The 18,451-nt window shown below is 42.8% G+C and overlaps 2 protein-coding genes across 2 annotated transcripts in view; one reads left to right on the forward strand and one right to left on the reverse strand.

The window, feature by feature from the left end:
- The first annotated feature begins 799 nt into the window (after positions 1 to 799).
- Positions 800 to 17,434, forward strand: PPIC (peptidylprolyl isomerase C). The gene is made up of 5 exons (XM_003404474.4): positions 800 to 976; positions 10,657 to 10,770; positions 11,253 to 11,346; positions 14,029 to 14,213; positions 16,830 to 17,434. Exons 1-5 carry the CDS (start codon positions 860 to 862, stop codon positions 16,956 to 16,958), a joined length of 639 nt encoding a protein of 212 aa, XP_003404522.2. The 5' UTR covers positions 800 to 859; the 3' UTR covers positions 16,959 to 17,434.
- The window catches only part of SNX24 (sorting nexin 24), a 192,696-nt gene continuing 184,981 nt past the window's right edge, over positions 10,737 to 18,451 (reverse strand). The window contains exon 8 of the mRNA XM_064275901.1: positions 10,737 to 10,844. Within this exon, the coding sequence (XP_064131971.1) occupies positions 10,792 to 10,844 (53 nt within the window). The 3' untranslated portion in view covers positions 10,737 to 10,791. The remainder of the gene's footprint in view (positions 10,845 to 18,451) is intronic.

Raw genomic sequence — 18,451 nt, forward strand, 5'->3', positions numbered from 1 at the left:
ACTTAAAAAAATCCCTTACACATATTACTTCACAGTAAAGATGAGAATTTCTGTTCAGTTTTACAGCCCTTTTTTTCCGTTTAAAAAATATAACGGGCATTTGATTCTGGTCCTGTGTGGGTAAGTGCTACCCTGTATCAGTAAACAGCACAGAAAAGATCACAGAATCATCCCCTAAGTGAAGAAGACTTTACTAAAGTATTTAAAACCAAGTTAAGGTTTTTCCAGCGCAAAGGGAAATTCTTCCCAAACGTGAATCATCTCGATGAGGTAATTTTACGCAATCTAGCGCAACCCATTCGGGTGTCGCCGAAGTTCTGAGAAGCGGCCAAAGTTAAGGTTCTGTTGGAACATTGGAACCTGGCAGCACCGGCGGAGCCAGCACAGTGAGAGGCTTCGGTCATAAGCCGGGATCGGTCCGCAGAGCCCCGAGAGTCCACCACTTTCTGTCTGGGTTTGATACGCGCCAATGTAGCAATTTCCCGGAGAGCCCACCGCGCGTACCCCCTCAGCTCCCAGGCTACCGGCCTGAGCCTGCTGCGCTGAGCGCCGAGGGTTCGCGCTTCTCTAGGGCGCCGCGACCGAGCAGCGCGAGCTCCCTCTTGGCCCTGGCGCCCAGCGCACCCGCCACAGGCCCGAAGGTCCGCCCGGGACCGCGCCTTTTGCGCGCGCCTCTCCACGTCCCAAATTCGTGCCACAGGGCTAAATTTGGGAGGAGCGTGTCCCGGATCCCCGCCCTGTCCGGGCCGACCCATCCCCATCTCCCTGAACCGGGAGCGCGCAGGCGCAGCGACCAGGAGCCCCACCAGCGGTCCCGGAGCCTGTGGTCGCGCCCGAGCTGTTACCGCTACCGCTCACCATGGGCCTGGGTCCCCGGTTGCTGCTACCTCTGGTGCTTTGCGTGGGGTTCAGCGCGCTCGTCCTCTCTTCGGGGGCCTCAGGCGCCCGCAAGCGAGGCCCCTCGGTGACTGCCAAGGTGACCGAGCCGCGGGCAGCAACTTTCCCCTCGTGCCGGCTTGGGCGGGGTAGGAGGTGCTTTGGGGCCTGGGACCTGTGTCTCGGGGGCAGCGAGGAGTGGGCTTCCCCTGGCGCAGGGGACGGGAGGCGGCTGCGTGATTAGGTGGGAGGGGGCTGCCCGCGCGTGGAGGGGCGGCGCTCTTTGGGGAGACTTCGGGAGTGCTAGGCTGAGTTCCAGCCCGCCCCGCCGCCGGCTGTCTGGACTCAGCCGCTGGGGTCTGTTGTTCGACGTGACCAGCCCCGGGGCTAATTGGTGCTTCCGGAACCGACGGGCCCTTTCTCCAGGAAGGAGTCAGCATGGCCGGGACTTGGAAGCAGAAGCAGGAAGAATGCAGAAGGGACCGGGACAGGCGGCCAAGATGCGCTTTGTCTGAACCGCGGGTTTGCAGCCGGGCCACCCGCCGCAAATGTCACAGGTCCAGGAAGAGCCCTGGTCCAGCCCCAAACGCGAGGGGTGGGGAGGTGGAGGGTGGGTATCCGTATAGGTGTTAAATGCCTCGCTCAAGTGAGTGGCTGTCTTCCTCATTCTCTGCCTAGGAACTGTCTTTTTGCCCCGGGAGGGAGAGGTGTGTTCTTAGATTTCAAGTGCTGGTAGGCCGGCCCTAGCAAAATCCTCATCTGTATGCCCCAACCAGCCTTTTTGTCTCTGTCATGGGCCAGCTTTTAGTCTTTGCCCAGGACCACATCTTTACAGCTTCGTCCTTAAACCGCTTCAGTTCTTTTTTCAGCATATTTGCCCCAGATTAGAATACAACGGGAGAGTGCAGGAGGCAAGGAGAGTGAGAGAGAATGATTTGGTGTCCGTGATCACCACGTCTAGAAACCCCACTGGCTGTAGTGCCTTGGAATCCGGTCATACAAGGGAGTGAAGGGGAGGGCAGCAGAGAGTGGTCTGAACAATTAGTGCTGTGTTTGCCAGTGGAAAATGTGCTGTTGAACCAGCAGAATGCCTAAATCCTCTGCCGCAGACCCCATCAAGGGGAGGACATTTGGGGGTGGGTGACATGAGATTAGAGGAGCCCTAGTGGCACACAGTGGTTAAAGTGCTCAGCTGCTAACCAAAACCATGTCTTACTGTGATGAAGGAAGTGCACACTAATATAGATGGACATTTAAAAACACCTGAAGGATGAGAAAGCCAGCCTGGCAAAGACTTAGGAGGCAAGGGGAACTGCCTGTGTAAAGGCCTACAGACAGCAAAGCAACCAATGCATTCAGAGAATGGAGAGAAGATCCGTGTAGCTTCTGCATGGGGATGAGAAAGGAAGGTGGCTTGACATGAGTTTGGAGGGGTGAGCAGCAGTTAGGTCATGCAGGTCCTTGGAGACCACAGCTAGGGGTGTGGGTTCTGAGGCCATGGTAAGAGGTGTGTGTTCTGTCTAAGTGCAGTAGGAACTGATGAAGGGTTTTAAGCATGGAAATGACATGATCTCTTACGTGTGTATGTACTTTTACAAAATTACTGTGGTCGCCCAGTGGAGGCCATTCAGGGCTACGTAACAGTCCAGATGATAGTGGCTTGGATTAAGGTGGTAATTGTGGAGATAGGAGCAGGAGATGGATTTGAAATATATTTTGGAGGTAAAACTGACAGGACTTGATGGTTTAGATAGGAGGTGAGGGAAACAGAGTAGGGTTGCCAGATAAAATAGAGGATGCCCAGTTAAATATGAATTTCAGATAAACTGAATAATTTTTTTTATTATAAGTATGTTCCTTTGCAATATTTGGGGACAAACTTCACCTGAAATGCTTTTTAGAAATACTAATGCAGCAACCCACCCTGGGAAATTAAATCACCATCTGTGTGCGCGAGGCCCAGTATCTTATCTTTGTAAAGCTTTCCTGGTGATTCTAATGGGTAGCCTGGTTGGGAACCACTTGAAGAGGGGGCCAAGAGAGGAGGAGGCTGGGGGCTGGGGTGAGTGCTGGGAAAGAGGAAGAGTTGGAGCATCTGAGGTGAACTCTGGGGCACTCTGACTGAAGCAGGGTTTACATGTGGTCTACTCTTGGAATTGCCAGTTGACATGTTTCCTTTTTTTCCAGACAAAATTTATCAATTTGCAAAAGCTAATTGTGTATGCGAACCTTCTACAGATTTGACTGTGTTGAATTACCTTTTCAGTGAACTCTTTTAAACAACTAAATCCTTTGGAAAATGAAGACATTAAAAATTATTTCTCTGAGAACAGAAAAGCAGATTAACTGGCCTCTGATCTAGTGTATTGTTTGCCCCAGCAGAGCCCTTCCCTCTACTTCCGACTTTATTAAAAAATAAGTATCTGTAAATAAGAGAGACATGAGGTGCTGGTCTCAGAAGGGCCCTTGTCTGGCACTAATCTCAACCACTCATCACACCGCAGGGTCAACCTGGCAGCCTCCTGCTCAAGCCGTAGAGGCTCAGGTGGGGGCTCTGGCTCGTTAGACTCAGATCTGCTGAACTGGCGTGTGAAGCTCTGTGTTTCCCAGCAAATGCCAAATGCAGGGTCAGGCACTGAGACTGAACAAAATAGCACTGCCATCTTTCCAGCTAGATTCACACAGCACAGCTTGCAGACACTTTGTATAGGATGTAATGGCCAAGAGGCCATGGCTGGGTGACCTTAGGCAAATTAGCTAGTACCTGAGGCTCAGTCTTTTGTAAATGGAAATAGAAATAACATCTGTCTGGGAGGATTGTACACATTAGATGTCATAAAGCAGGTAAGGTGCTTAGCCCGGGGTCCCTGTTTTAAGAAGTCATTTGTTTAGTGTTGTTTGTGTTGCTCTTATTTTTCCTACTGCGATAGCCTACCCCTCAAGGAAGTCATCATCTTTATTTTACAGATGAGGAACTGGAGCTTAGAGTTAGTTAACTTGCCCAAAGTCCCATGGACAGTAAGATTGAAGCTAGGGATAAGAATAGCTTCCTTGATACCACAGCTCATGTACTTGGTGTCTTCCTAGTAAGTTTGGAAATGGAAGCAGGATTAACCCTGTAAGGTTTGGATCAGGCTGTGTGAGTGCCTCTTCTCTTCTCCAACCCTTCCCTCACCTTTAGGACCCCATACTTTTCAAATGACTTTCAAGGGCAACCGCCATAGAAAAAACCGAGGTGTCAACTTTGACCTCCGTAGGCTTCTGATTAACTTTCCTAATCCTCACTTATATGTAAAAGATGTGGCTCCCACGTGTCTGTCATTTTGTTGTACTGTGGGTGCTTGCATGTTGCTGTGGTACTAGTATTAGTATACTGGAATATGTTGGTATATTGGTATTGGTATATGTATTGGTATATGTTGCTGTTTACTCATATATAAAGGATGTGGCTCCCACGTGTCTGTCATTTTGTTGTACTGTGGGTGCTTGCATGTTGCTGTGGTACTATAGCAGTATACTGGAATATGTTGGTACATTGGTATTGGTATATGTATTGGTATATGTTGCTGTGATACTGGTGTATTGGTATTCAGATACCAAACAGGGTCATGCATGGCGGACAAGTTTCAGCTGAGCTTCCAGACTAAGACAGACTAGGAAGAAGGACCCGGCAATCTACTTCTGAAAAGAATTAGCCAGTGAAAACCTTGCGAATAGCAGCAGAACATTGTCTGATATAGTGCTGGAAGATGAGCCTCCCAGGTTGGAAGGCACTCAAAGGACGACTGGGGAAGAGCTGCCTCCTCAAAGAAGAGTCGACCTTAATGACATGGATGGGGTCAAGCTTTCATTTGCTGATGTGGCATGACTCAAAATGAGAAGAAACAGCTGCAAACATCCATTAATAATCAGAACGTGCCATGTACAAAATATGAACCCAGGAAAATTGGAAATCAGCAAAAATGAAATGGAACACATAAACATCGATTTCCTAGGCATTAGTGAGCTGAAATGGACTGGCATTGGTTATTTCAAATCAGATAATCATATGGTCTACTATGCTGCGAATGACAAGGAATGGCATTGCATTCATCGTCAAAAAGAACATTTCAAGATCTATCCTAAGTACAAGGCTGTCAGTGATAGGATAATATCCATACGCCTACATGGAAGACAAGTTAATACGACTGCTATTCAAATTTATGCACCAACTGCTAAGGCCACAGATGAAGAACTTGAAGACTTTTACTAGCTTCTGAAATAGTCTGAAATTGCTTGAACATGCAGTCAGGATCCATTGATAAATACTGGTGATTGGAATGCAAAAGCTAAAAACAAAGAAGGATCAGTAGTTGGGAAATGCAGCCTTGGTGACAAAGATGACAATAGGGATCGCATGAGAGAATTTTGCAAGACCAACGACTTCATCATTGCAAGTATCTTTTCACCAACATAAACAGCGACTATTCACGTGGACCTTGCCAGATAGAATAAGCAGGAATCAAACCGACTATATCTGTGCAAAGAGACAATGGAAAAGCTCGATATTATCAGTCAGAAAAAGGCCAGAGGCTGACTATGGAGCCATCACTTGCTCATATGCAAGTTCAAGTTAAAACTGAAGAAAACTGGATCAAGTTGATGAGAGCCAAAGTATGACCTTGAGTATATCCCACCTGAATTTAGAGACCATCTCAAGAATAGATTTGAGGCATTGAACACTGATGACTGAAGACCAGACGAGTTGTGGAATGACATCAAGGACATCATACATGAAGAAAACAAAAGGTTATTAAAAAGACAAGAAGGAAAGAAAAGACCAAAATGAATGTCAGAAGTGACTCTGAAACCTGCTCTTGAATGTCGAGTAGCTAAAGCAAAAGGAAGAAATGATGAATTAAAAGAACTGAACAGGAAATTTCAAAAGTGAGGCTTTAGAAGACAAAGTATTATAATAACATGTGGAAAGAGCTGGAAATAGAAAACCAAAATGGAAGAACACGCTCGGCATTTCTCAAGCTGAAAGAACTGAAAAAAATTCAAGCCTCGAGTTGCAATAATGAAGGATTCCATGGGGAAAATATTAAATGATCCGGGAAGCATCAAAAGAAGATGGAAAAAATACACAGAGTCCTTATTCCAAAAAGAATTGGTTGACATTCAGCCATTTCAAGAGGTAGCATATGATCAGGAACAGATGGTACTGAAGGAAGAAGTCCAAGCTGCACTGAAGGCATTGGTGAAAAACAATGCTCCAGGAATTGACAGAGTATCAATTGAGATGTTTCAGAAAAAAGATGCAGCATTGGAAGCACTCACTCCTCTATGCCAGGAGATTTGGGAGACAGCTACCTGGCCAACCGACTGGGAGAGATACACATTTATGCCTATTAACAAGAAAGGTGATCCAACCGAATGCAGAAATTATACAACAATATCATTAATATCACACGCAAGCAAAATTTTGCTGAAGATCATTCAAAAACGACTGCAGCAGTATATCGACAGGGAACTGCCAGAAATTCAGGCCAGATTCAGAAGAGGATGTGGAACAAGGGATATCATTGCTGATGTCAGATGGATCCTAGCTGAAAGCAGAGAATACCACAAGGGTGTTTACCTGTGTTTTATTGACTATGCAAAGGCATTCGACTGTGTGGATCATAACAAATTATGGATAACATTGCAAAGAATGGGAATTCCAGAACACTTAATTGTGCTCATGAGGAGCCTGTACGTAGATCAAGAGGCAGCTGTTCAGACAGAACAAGGGGATACTGCATGGTTTAAAGTCAGGAAAGGTGCACATTAGGGTTGTATCCTTTCGCCATGCCTGTTCAATCTGTATGCTGAGCAGATAATTTGAGACGCTGGACTGTATGAAGAAGAACGGGGCATCAGGATTGGAGGAAGACTCATTAACATCATGCTTTATGCAGATGACACAGCCTTGCTTGCTGAAAGTGAAGAGGACTTGAAGCACTTACTGATGAAGATCAAAGACCACAGCCTTCAGTATGGATTACACCTCAACATAAAGAAAACAAAAATCCTTGCAACTGGACCAATAAGCAACATCATGATAAACGGAGAAAAGATTGAAGTTGGCAAGGATTTCATTTTACTTGGATCCACAATCAACACTCATGGAAAAACACTCAAGAAATCAAGAGACACATTGCGTTGGGCAAGTCTCTTGGGAAAGACTTCTTTAAAGTGTTGAAAAGCAAAGATGTCACCTTGAAGACTAAGGTGCGTCTGACCCAAGCCATGGTATTTTCAATCGCATCTTATGCATGCAAAAGCTGGACAATGAATAAGGAAGACCGAAGAAGAACTGACACCTTTTAATTGTGGTGTCGGCAAAGAATATTAAATATATCATGGGCTGCCAAAAGACAGAACAAATCTGTCTTGCAAGAAGTACAACCAGAATGCTCCTTAGAAGCAAGGATGGTGAGACTGTGTCTTACATACTTTGGACATGTTATCAGGAGGGATCAGCCCCTGGAGAAGGACATCATGCTTGGTAGAGTACAGGGTCAGGGAAAAAGAGGAAGACCCTCAACAAGATGGATGGACATAGTGGCTGCAACAGTGGGCTTAAGCATAACAACAATTGTGAGCATGGCGAAGGACCAGGCAGTGTTTGGTTCTTTAGTACATAGGGTCGCTATGACTCGATGGCACCTAACAACAACACAGGATGTAGTGATGATTCATTGTATAGATAATGTGATTAAAGCACATTGAGAGTCTACTAGGTAACTGATTTCTTTCCCTCTTTCCCCTCCTCCAGTTTCTCCCCCTTTCTTTAAAAGCCTCTCCCCTCTGCCTCTACCTTTTATTCCCTCAGCCACCACCCCTTGGCAGATCATTATGACCTCTTTCTTAAACTAATTTAAGAGCCTCAAGATTCTCTTTCTTCTCCATTTGAGTAATATTCCCAAAGACTTGTTTAGGTCCTGCTTTTGCCCTCTCTTTGGACATCTTAGGCAGGCACCACCTTCTGAAACTGATGGAGTTCTCCCTTCTAGCCTCATCTCCCTCCACCCCCTTTGGCCTGGGGTCACAGGGGCTGCATTGCTTTGCACACAGATCATGCTACCTGTCTTGGTGCTTTGGTTCCAGAAGGAGCTCTGCCAGGTGTGCCCCACCCTTCCAGGCCTGCCTCAGCTCACACCTCCATGATGCCTTCCCTCAACCCTTAACATTCCTCCAGATCTGTATACAAGGTTCTTGGGGTGTCTGTCACATGCTGCCTTTACTGTGCTTGTTTATTGTCCTATATTCGAAACTACTTGAGGACAAGGGGAGCAGTGGTGGCACAGTGGTTAAGAGCTCGGCTGCCAACCAAAAGATCACCAGCTGCTTCTTGGAAACCCTGTAGGGCAGTTCTGTCTGTCCTAGAGGGTCGCTATGAGTCAGAACTGATTCCACGGCAAACTTTTTTTTCTTTTGTTTTTTGAGGACAGGGACCCACTTGCCCAGCTAATGCCCCTCACGATCCATAGGTTTAATAAGTTTTTGATGAATACTTGTTGAATAAATACACTTTTGATTTTATCATTCCCATGAGAGTTGGGAACACTGAAGGGCTGTTGTATTTTCTTATACACAAACATGAAGTTGAAGATTCACATATGAGGGCACTTGCACTTTGGAAAAAAAAATATGTGCTGTTAGGTGCTGTCGAGTCAATTCCAACTCATAGCAATCCCATGTGACATAAGCTTGTTGTTGTTAAGTGCTGTCAAGTTGACTCTGACTCATAGCCATCCCATGTGACAGAGTAGCTTGTTGTTAGGTGCCTTTGAGTTGGTTCCGACTCATAGTGACTCTATGTCGAAACACTGCCCAGTCCTGCGCCATCCTCTGAAGTGTTGTTGTGCTTAAGTCCATCATTGCAGCCACTGTGTCAGTCCATCTCATTGAGGGTCTTCCTCTTTTTCACTGACCCACTACCAAGGATGATGTCCTTCTCCAGGGACTGGTCCCTCCTGATAACATGTCCAAAGTACGTAAGATGAAGTCTTACCATACTTACTTCCAAGGAGCACTCTGGCTCTACCTCTTCCAAGACAGACTTGTTCGTTCTCTTGGCAGTCGAGATAGAATAGCTAGGTATGTGTAAAATAAGACTTGTTGAAGAGTCATGCCGAATGAGAGGCACTTTTTCTTCATGTTCTCAGCTGTTCTCCCAGATTTTATTCTCTTCACCTTCTAAAAACTCATAGGTTTCATTTTCTTTTATTTTAAACATCTGGAAGTCTTTCCTAGTTTCTTATACAATGTGTCTGTGATACGTCCCTGATTCTCTTCATGCTGCTCCATTACTGTCTGTTACTGAATTTACACCTTGGCTTGGAAATCTCTTTGGAGAGCCTGCATCTCTTTGGCACCAGCTCTGCACTGACCAGGCTTGTGTTGAGGCACTTCCTGTCCCCAGGCCACTCCTGAGCTATTCTCCTCTGCTGGCTTGCCTTACCTCAAGGGCAAGGTCCTTTATGCATTCTGGAAAGCTCTACCAAATAAATACTGGTAAAATTTGTGCGGCGTTGACCATGTAAAAATTGTAAAATGCACATGGAACACTAAATATCACATCACCCCATGACAGACGTACTGATGTATTGGCAGACGCTCTTGTCTTGAGCTAAAGCTTGACAGTCTTTACTTAGCGATTTTTCTAAACTGCAAGACATCTTTTTTCTTTGACAACCCTTTTTATATTTTTAAAGTCATCTCTTGAATGTCTTTTTTTTTTTTTAACCCATTCAAACAGTATGTTGGCTCATATAATCTAAACTTGCTAATAGAATGCCCTTTGACTCCATGGCCTTTTTAAGCGTTCCGTCTCAGAATCATCTTAACACAGTGATTTGTGAAGCAAAATGTGCATAATTTCCTTTTTAGATGAAACCATACCAAAAAAAAGTCCAAAGAGAGCTTTTAAGTGAGTCAGACTCACTTCTTAGATACATGTTCTCTTTTTCTGTTCTAAAATGTTATGATGGAGAAAGAACAAATTCTACTTCTGTAACTGGTGGGAACATGACAACTAAACTCAGTGTCTAGTCTTACAGGGTAAATGGTTTTGTCAGGCCCTGAGTGTAATGTTTGTTGTCTGTTGGATGAGGATGGGGACGTGGTGCCTTACTGGGTTTGGGAGTGAGTGGCAGGCCTTTTGAAGGACTGTTGTGTTTTCATCATCTTCTGTGGTCCCTTTGACAGCAGACACCTATTGAGAACTCACTGGAAATTTGGCACTGTTCAGAGTTACAAAAATATAAATAAATCTGTATGGGTAGTCTACTTTTCTCCTTACCATTTTTTACTCCAGACGAGATTAGAGAGCATTGGCTTTTAAAAGAGCAACCATTTCCACATTTTCCAGCTTCATCCACAAAGCCGAGAAACTGGAATGTGCTGCAGTGTTTGTCTGGGGTGGTTGTGTTGAGGGGGAGTAGAATTCTTGAAGATTTTATTGGCTGACTCTGGCAGTATTAAGTCAAACATGAAACCCAGTACCTCATACAGTGCCAGCCCCGTAGGTGGTGGCCAATAAATATTTGTTGAGTGAATATTTGTGAGTGAAATGAACTCACAGAATTTTTTTTGAGCTCCTTTAATTTATACCGTGTTCTTTCATAACTTCATTATAAAATACTGGTGGGCAAGGCTTTTATGTATGTTTCAATTCTCAGATTTTAATTTTTGACATATCTTGTATATGTGGCTCTTCAGGATATAACCTTTCCCTCTTTCAACCACGTGCAGGTCTTCTTTGATGTGAGGATTGGAGACCAAGATGTTGGCCGAATTGTGATTGGCCTGTTTGGAAAAGTTGTGCCCAAGACCGTGGAAAATTTTGTCACTCTGGCAACAGGAGAGGTGTGTCTCAGTTTATTTCCTTTAACTGTTCACCAACTTGGATCTTCCTTCTTTTAATCCAAGTATAAAGATATCTGCTGGGAAAATAAGAATTAATAGTTGAGGTGAACCTGTGACATGATATTTTATTTATTTTCCTATAAAATCTGTATTTATAAAATATTAGGCTTCGAGAAATTGAGGGAAACAATTATTAAGTGAAAATGCAGATTGCCCTCTTTTTTTTTTTTTTTACTTATTCACTTTAATACCTTATTCCATGGTTTCTTGCTTCCTACATAGTTCCTTACTGCCATAGATGATGATTATTATTGATCAGCTAATGATAAATTTTTATTGGTAAATCACTGCTGGGACCTAATCGAATTCTGTAGATATTTTGTTTAAATTTTCTCATTTTGTCATTTCCAGATAAACACTGGGGTTTATCTTTCAGTGTGGGTTATATCTACTTATATATTCAATTGAAATAATCTCTTTAGAAAGGATATGGATATAAAGGAAGCAAATTTCATCGTGTCATCAAAGATTTCATGATTCAAGGAGGAGACTTCACCGCTGGAGATGGCACTGGCGGTAATATCACCTCTTGCATTTCTCCTTTTCCCTCTTACCAGATTGAACCTAAGATTAAGCCGTATGTTAACCCAGATTGAGTTCCCAGATTTAAGGAACAAAGTCATAAAGACAACTAATTATTTAAGAGGGATAGAGTTTTGGGGTTCTTATCTACCAGAATCTTGGTAGGTACCAATAAGTGAGGCTTCTTAATTTTAAATGGTGTTGTTTTGGTGTTCATTGCCTTTTCATAGTGGAGATACTTTAATTTGGTAGAATATTTTGTAGTCATTAAAATGCTAGACTACTAGTTTATAGCAATACAGAAGATTTGTACACTGGGAAGGCAGCTAAAATGTGGATGTTAGAGGAGAAGGACGGGGGGTGGGTCTCATGCGGAATGGCAAGACTAGTGTTTAAGTGACAGGATTACAGGTGAACTCCCCCAATGTCAAAGTGTCTTTCATTTTGTTGTCAGCCTTTTCAATTAAAAAAAAAAAAAAAAACTGAAAAGTAATAGTTGCATTGTCAAAATTCTAATATAAACATACAATTCCAGTTGATTGAATGGCTTCTTACATACAAAGTTAGAGTTCCATAAAGTATAAACAGTTAATCCCCTCACTGAGGATTGTAACTGTACTGAGTTCCTTGGACTCTTTTCCCTCAGAAATGCGGTAAGCTCTTTCCCTGAGCACACACTGCATATGTAACTACCCAGACTTTACATTTACTTCAGGTTTAAGATTTCTAATTCAGCAAGTACTGGTTTTGGAGGATATTAGATTGCTAACTTATTAAAGACACACCTAGGCCATTTTTAAGCACTTTTTACATTTTATGTTTATTGTAATGATTTAATTTACAAGAAAAATTGTTAGTTGCCGTTGAGTCAGTTCTAACTCATGATGACCCCATGTGTGCAGAGCAGAACTGCTCCATAGGATTTTCAAGGCTGTGACCTTTCGGAAACAGAAAGCTGGCTTCTGAGGTACGTCTAGATGGGTTCCAATGCCAACCTTGCAGTTAGCAGTCCAGCTGTTAACCGTTGCCCTCTGCAGGGACTCCTGTAATAAAAATATTGTTGTTGTGTGCTGGGGAGTCAAATCCAACTTACAGCGACCCTATAGGACAGAGTAGAACTGCCCCATAGGGTTCCCGAGGTTGATATCTTTATGGAAACAGACTCCCATGTCTTTATCCCAAGCAGTGGCTGGTGGATTTGAACCTCCCACCTTTCAGTTAGCAGCCGAGTGCTTTAACCACATGCCTTATAACAAAAATAGCTATCATTAAATGCTTCAATTTGCCAGGCACTTTGTGAGATTACTTTTAGTTCATACAAAAATATAGAGGGGTGTGGAATAGAGCAGAGAAATGTATTCAGGTTATTCCAGCTAATGGGGTTTACTGAGGATGCTCAGGGAAGCAGCCCCAGCTGCACAGCCAGGTCTCACAGGAAAACCCTGCAGCTCTACTACCTGTCCCCTTGGTACCAGCATCCCACCTTCGTAACCTGGTGCTTAGCAGAAATGGTGTCTGAGCTTTCTCTGTCCTCTTTTCTGCTATTCTCTCTTTCTCTCCCTTTCCTGCCCTGTGTATCTTGAGTTAAAATTGTCTGAGTTTTGGAGAGAGGACCTTTTTGGGTTATTTGCATGTAGCCTAGCCACACTGTGGAGCACAGCGCATCTGCCAGTCTACCTCCTGTGTCACTGACCAACCTGATATAAATTGCCTGCCTTTAGTATCCACTTCTGGTCCCTCCAGCTGAGTCAGGTTTTTGCGGTTAGCAACTAATGGGTAAGGAGCCCCACAGAAGGGGACCGGTATGATGGGCTATCTGAGGTGCTTGAAAGGGGGGCAGATACCTCTCATGCTCTCTACTGTTGTTTTATGGGAAAATGTATTCCCCTTTACCTGCTGCTTTGCTAGATCTGCAGACAAATACCTCCCTTGGTTCTTCTGTTCAAGGTTGGATCACTCAGGGTTCCCAATTGTCATCACCTTCTGTGTGAAGTCATTATTCCTAGTAACTTTCAGACTAGCCGCTGTTGCTTTTAGTGCTGAGGCAGGAAAGAGCACCAGCTTCAGAGTCAGGAAATCAGATGTTCACATTCTGCTCTGGTATTTTTAAGTATTGTATCCTGTGTTCTCATTGCAAAATGGGGTTGACAGTGCCCATTCTATAGGGTTGTCGTGCAAATTAGCTAAAGGTGTATATTAAGTGCTTGGTGTACCCTGCTGGGTGTGGAGGTAGGACTGGCCCATCACACCTGAACTCAGCACACCTCCAGGATAAGTGACCTACACCCCAGGACGGAGACTGAGCCACCAGGATGGCTCACCCACCTTTCCATCTGGCTTTAGGATGTCATCTTGGACTTCAGTTCCTTCTCATTTCAGAGTAAAATCATTGACCCACATGGTCAAGGCTTGGCCCTTGTTTTGAGGGCAGAGGGTATCCTGCTACCATGTGCCATATGTAAGGCCTTTTATTTGTTTCAGATCCTGGTGCCCTGCTTCATTAAGGAGTTAATTTATCCCCTCCTTCATACCGCCTCATTTTTTCCTATTTTTCCCCATCCCCACCTCCTACAGGGTTCTTTTAACAGATTCCACTAAAGCCTATGTTTGCCTTTGAAAAGTCTATGTTCATTTGACATCTCTTGACTCTCTTCCTTCTTCTTTGGTTTTACCCAGGTGTTAGCATTTATGGTGAGACGTTTCCAGATGAGAACTTCAAGCTGAAACATTATGGCATTGGGTGGGTCAGCATGGCAAATGCTGGGCCTGACACCAATGGCTCTCAGTTCTTTATCACCTTGACCAAGACCTCCTGGTTGGATGGAAAACATGTGGTATTTGGAAAAGTCATTGATGGGATGGTAACTTGATTTTTTTTTCCCTCTCTTTCTAAGCATTATATGTATCTTAACCTTAAAATGTACTTGCTAGAAATCCATTATTATACCTAACTGGCCTCTTCAAAGGTGAATAAATTGTATATGGTATGGTAAATTATATATGGCATTTTTATGTGTGTGTGTGTGTGTGTGTTTAATTGTTAGGATTGCTGGAGCAGGAGTTAGGGACTCAGCATGGAGAAGTTGAGTACGTAAGTTATCTCACTACTTGATTTAAGTGAAAAGCCCTTTCAGATGTAACCAGATAAAGCCAGAGCCTCATGTGGTTCAGTCCAAACTCAAGTCACATTCAAAGACATGTAATCTAGCAACCAGAAACTATTGAAGATAATTCATATCTATGTTGGCATATCTCTAAGAATATTAAAGGAGCCCAATTCATAACCCAAAGGAATATTCCTTAAAATTCTCATTCCTTTTCACTCTCAACATTTTTCCTCCTTAGTAACTGCCCAAAGTAGCTCTCTGAGCCTCTAAACTGACAACTGTAAAGTCTACCCAACCCAAGCCTGGACTGTCCTTGACTACCTTGCCCTGTCAAATTTCATTTTGTTTTATTTTTATGTGATTTATTTTGCCTCCCTCATCCAAACATAAATAAACTAATTTTTCTCCTTATAATTCTTCAACAACTTCTACTTGCTGTTCTGATTCTACCCAACAAAAAGCCAGGAACTGAGGTGGCAGATTCAGAACCTCCTTTACAAGGCAAGGTAGGATTCAGACTGAGCCATCAAAAATTGAATTCTCTTTAGCAAGTGGAATGAGAGAAATGGAGCTACCACCTATCACTTAATATCTCTTTATATCCCATCACAAAACAGACATACCCATACTCTATGAGCCATAACTGTCCTCAGAAGAATCTATTCTTAAATAAAAACAAATGCCAGCATCCTCAAGTCTCTTACTGAACTTTGCTTTTGAAATGAGTTAAAGGTGGGCATGCATGTATTAAATCATTCTGGGTTCTGGACCATTGGGCATAACCAGGTTTTAAATAGTTTGAATGTAAATGAATTAATTCATTCATTTTACAGCACTGTGCTATGCTCTAAGAAGAATCAAGAGTACAAGTTTTTTATTTTCCTCTTCTGGTTATGGTTTTACGTCTTCTAATCCTCTAAATCTTACATGTTTTATTGTCCTTCCTGTGTGAACTTCCTTCCACCAATGGATATGCATCCAAGGAGAACTACTGCCTGGTTGAAGAGGAACAGTTCTTACCCTTTAATGGGTCAAAGGCTCTTTTAAGAAATTAATGAAAACTATAGACTTTGTCTTAAGAAAAAAAAAGTGTGTGCGTGTATGTGTGTATGTTTCATAGTTACAAGGAGTTTAAAGAATCTTCTGAATTCTTCCCCTTGATCTTCCACAGATGATCAGGGTTGCTTTCTAACACTACAGTTGTCTGGGCCTCCCCTCAGACATACCAAATTAGAACCTCTAGACGTGGGCCCACAGATAGGCATTTTTTAAAAAGCACCACAGCTAATTCAAATGTGTAGCCACTACTTTAGGTGCACACACACACACACAACCTATGTAGAAATATACATCATTATTAGAAGAACCTTGTCCTTTGTCCTAAATTAACCTGAGTCCAGCCAGAGACTGAATTAGTGGGTATGCCCAAGGAAACCCTGGTGGCGTAGTGGTTAAGTGCTACGGCTGCTAACCAAAGGGTCAACAGTTCAAATCCGCCAGGCGCTCCTTGGAAACTCTATGGGGCAATTCTACTCTGTCCTATAGGGTCGCTATGAGTCGGAATCGACTCGAGGGCACTGGGTTTGGTTTTTCTTTTTTGGTATGCCCAAGGCACTCAGATGCTGTGTTGCTATGTTTGCCTCAGCCCTGTTTGGGAAAACCATCAAAAGCCTACTTTTTTAGACTGATCAATTCTCCCTCACTCTGTGTGAAATACAAAGCAGTATATGGGCTTCTAAAATCCTCCAGAGTACAGAAAGGGGCCTTTACTATGCTGTGGGTTTGGGGTTACATTAGTATTGGGCTCAACTTGTTATAGGCTGGAGCTGAAATGGACTCAGATTCCATTATTAACCCTTACACTGAGTTGTAACAGTTGAGCAGAAATACCTTGTATTACAACTAGGTCTGTATACAAAAATTTAAATTTTTTTTAGAATGTTAAAAAAAAAAACATTGCCATTGAGTCAATTCCGACTCATAGTGATCCTATAGGACAGAGTAGAACTGCCCCATAGAGTTTCCAAGGAGTGCCTGGTGGATTTGAACTGCTGACCTTTTGGTTAGCAGGCATAGCTCTTAAGCACTATGCCATCAGGTTTTCCTTTTGGGAATATAAACTGCTTATAAAAAAAAGGAGTAAGGAAATATACCTGTATGTTCTCTGAATAGCAAGGTAATGGGGATTTTATTCTACTATACATATATTTTCTGAACGTTCTAAGTTTCTCACAGTTAGCTTGCATGGTTTTTGTAGTCATAAGAAAACTTATTTCACACCTGGGCTTTCTGACTTGACATTGATTTTACCTTTCAATTGCCGTAGCTGCTGGTCAGAGTTGAACCATATGTCTTCTCTTTTCTCACCAGACAGTGGTACACTCCATAGAACTTCAAGCAACTGATGGGCACGACCGTCCACTCACTGACTGCTGGATCGTCAACAGTGGCAAGATAGACGTGAAAACACCCTTTGTGGTTGAAGTCAATGACTGGTGACACAGCTGTGGCCTGGCAGGTGTGGGAGTGGATCCTCTGATTCTTCAAAGTTACTACTTTGCTTTGTTTTTCTACTTTCTTTTCATTTTCCACCCCACATCACAGGAAAGTTATAAAAACCAACCACTGAAAGCTGGGGTTGCAATGAATTTTAGTAAATCACTTGTTTAGAGGCTTTGTACTTAAAGGACATATCCCCTCCCCCAACGGTGCTATTTTTAAAGTAGAAAACTTTGTATTGACAATTTCTTTTTAAAAACACTGTCATTATTTTGCTGAATTCATTGTAATTCCTATATTGGGCCATCCTGAAGACCTGTCTGAAAAAGATGAGGACATGAAGTTTATTATTTTGCATTCAAACAACTTTTCAGAGAAAGGGAAATTTGATTAATATAATCTGATACATATCATGGGAATTTTTATCTGATAGAAGGTACTTTGGTGCTCTCTATATTAAATACTTTTTATACGGATCAAGTGTTTTTGCAAGACTCGTTTTTTAATTTAAAATGCTTTTACAAATTAATGTACAAAAATGAACACGCTCTAATGTTAACAATTGACAGATTAAAGAGAGTTTTATAAATCAAAATACTAACACAATTGGATAATTTGGAATAGCAATGTGCAGAAACTATGTCCATTCCTATCTCAAATATATAAGCTGATTATCTGCCAATTTTTACTCAGTGTAACATCTTTAGAAATTTCCCTTGAGGCCAGCTGCAATAGTAAGGAATTTTTTTCTCATTTACATAATGGAGGTTAAGACTTGGGCTGTACTTAAACTAGATAACCAAACCCACTGCCATCAATTCCGACTCATAAGGACCCAAAAAACAGAGCAGATCTGCCCCAATAGGGTTTCCAACAAGCAGCTGATAGATTCAAACTGCCAACCTTTTAGTTAGCAGCTGTAGCTCACTGTAGCTCTTAACTACTGAGTCACCAGTGCTCCTTAAACTAGATAAAAAAAAAAAAAAAAAGAAGGTAAAATCCTACTGTAGACTTGTAACGTACCTGGCTGTAACAGAGTGTATTTTGAACTCTGTTCAAATGGTAAGTCCCTGGGGCACAGTTAAGAGCTCAACTACTAACTGTAAGGTTGGTGGTTCAAGTCTACCCAGAGGTGCCTTGGAGGAAAGGCCTGGCAGTCTACTTCTGAAAGATCATATCCATTGAAAACCTATGGAGTGCAGTTCTACTCCAAAATACACTAGATCTTCATGAGTCAGAATCAATTCAACAGCAACTGATTGGTTTTTTGTTTTGCTTTTATCTGACAGAAAATTGTCCATTGCTTCTCCCCAAGGAAGGCATGCAATGAGGCTTTAAAAAGAATCCATCTCTTGAGGTGTGCTCTAAGAAAACTACCTCAGTGAGAGATGAAATGGACATTCTTGCTGCTGATGGGAGTGTAAATTGCTATAGCCCTCTTGGAGAGCAGCTTGTTAATTTTTCCAGGATTGGGCAGCATTTCATTTCTTTGT

The sequence above is a fragment of the Loxodonta africana genome, chromosome 2 (assembly GCF_030014295.1).
Source record: "Loxodonta africana isolate mLoxAfr1 chromosome 2, mLoxAfr1.hap2, whole genome shotgun sequence".
In the NCBI taxonomy this organism is placed as follows: domain Eukaryota; kingdom Metazoa; phylum Chordata; class Mammalia; order Proboscidea; family Elephantidae; genus Loxodonta; species Loxodonta africana.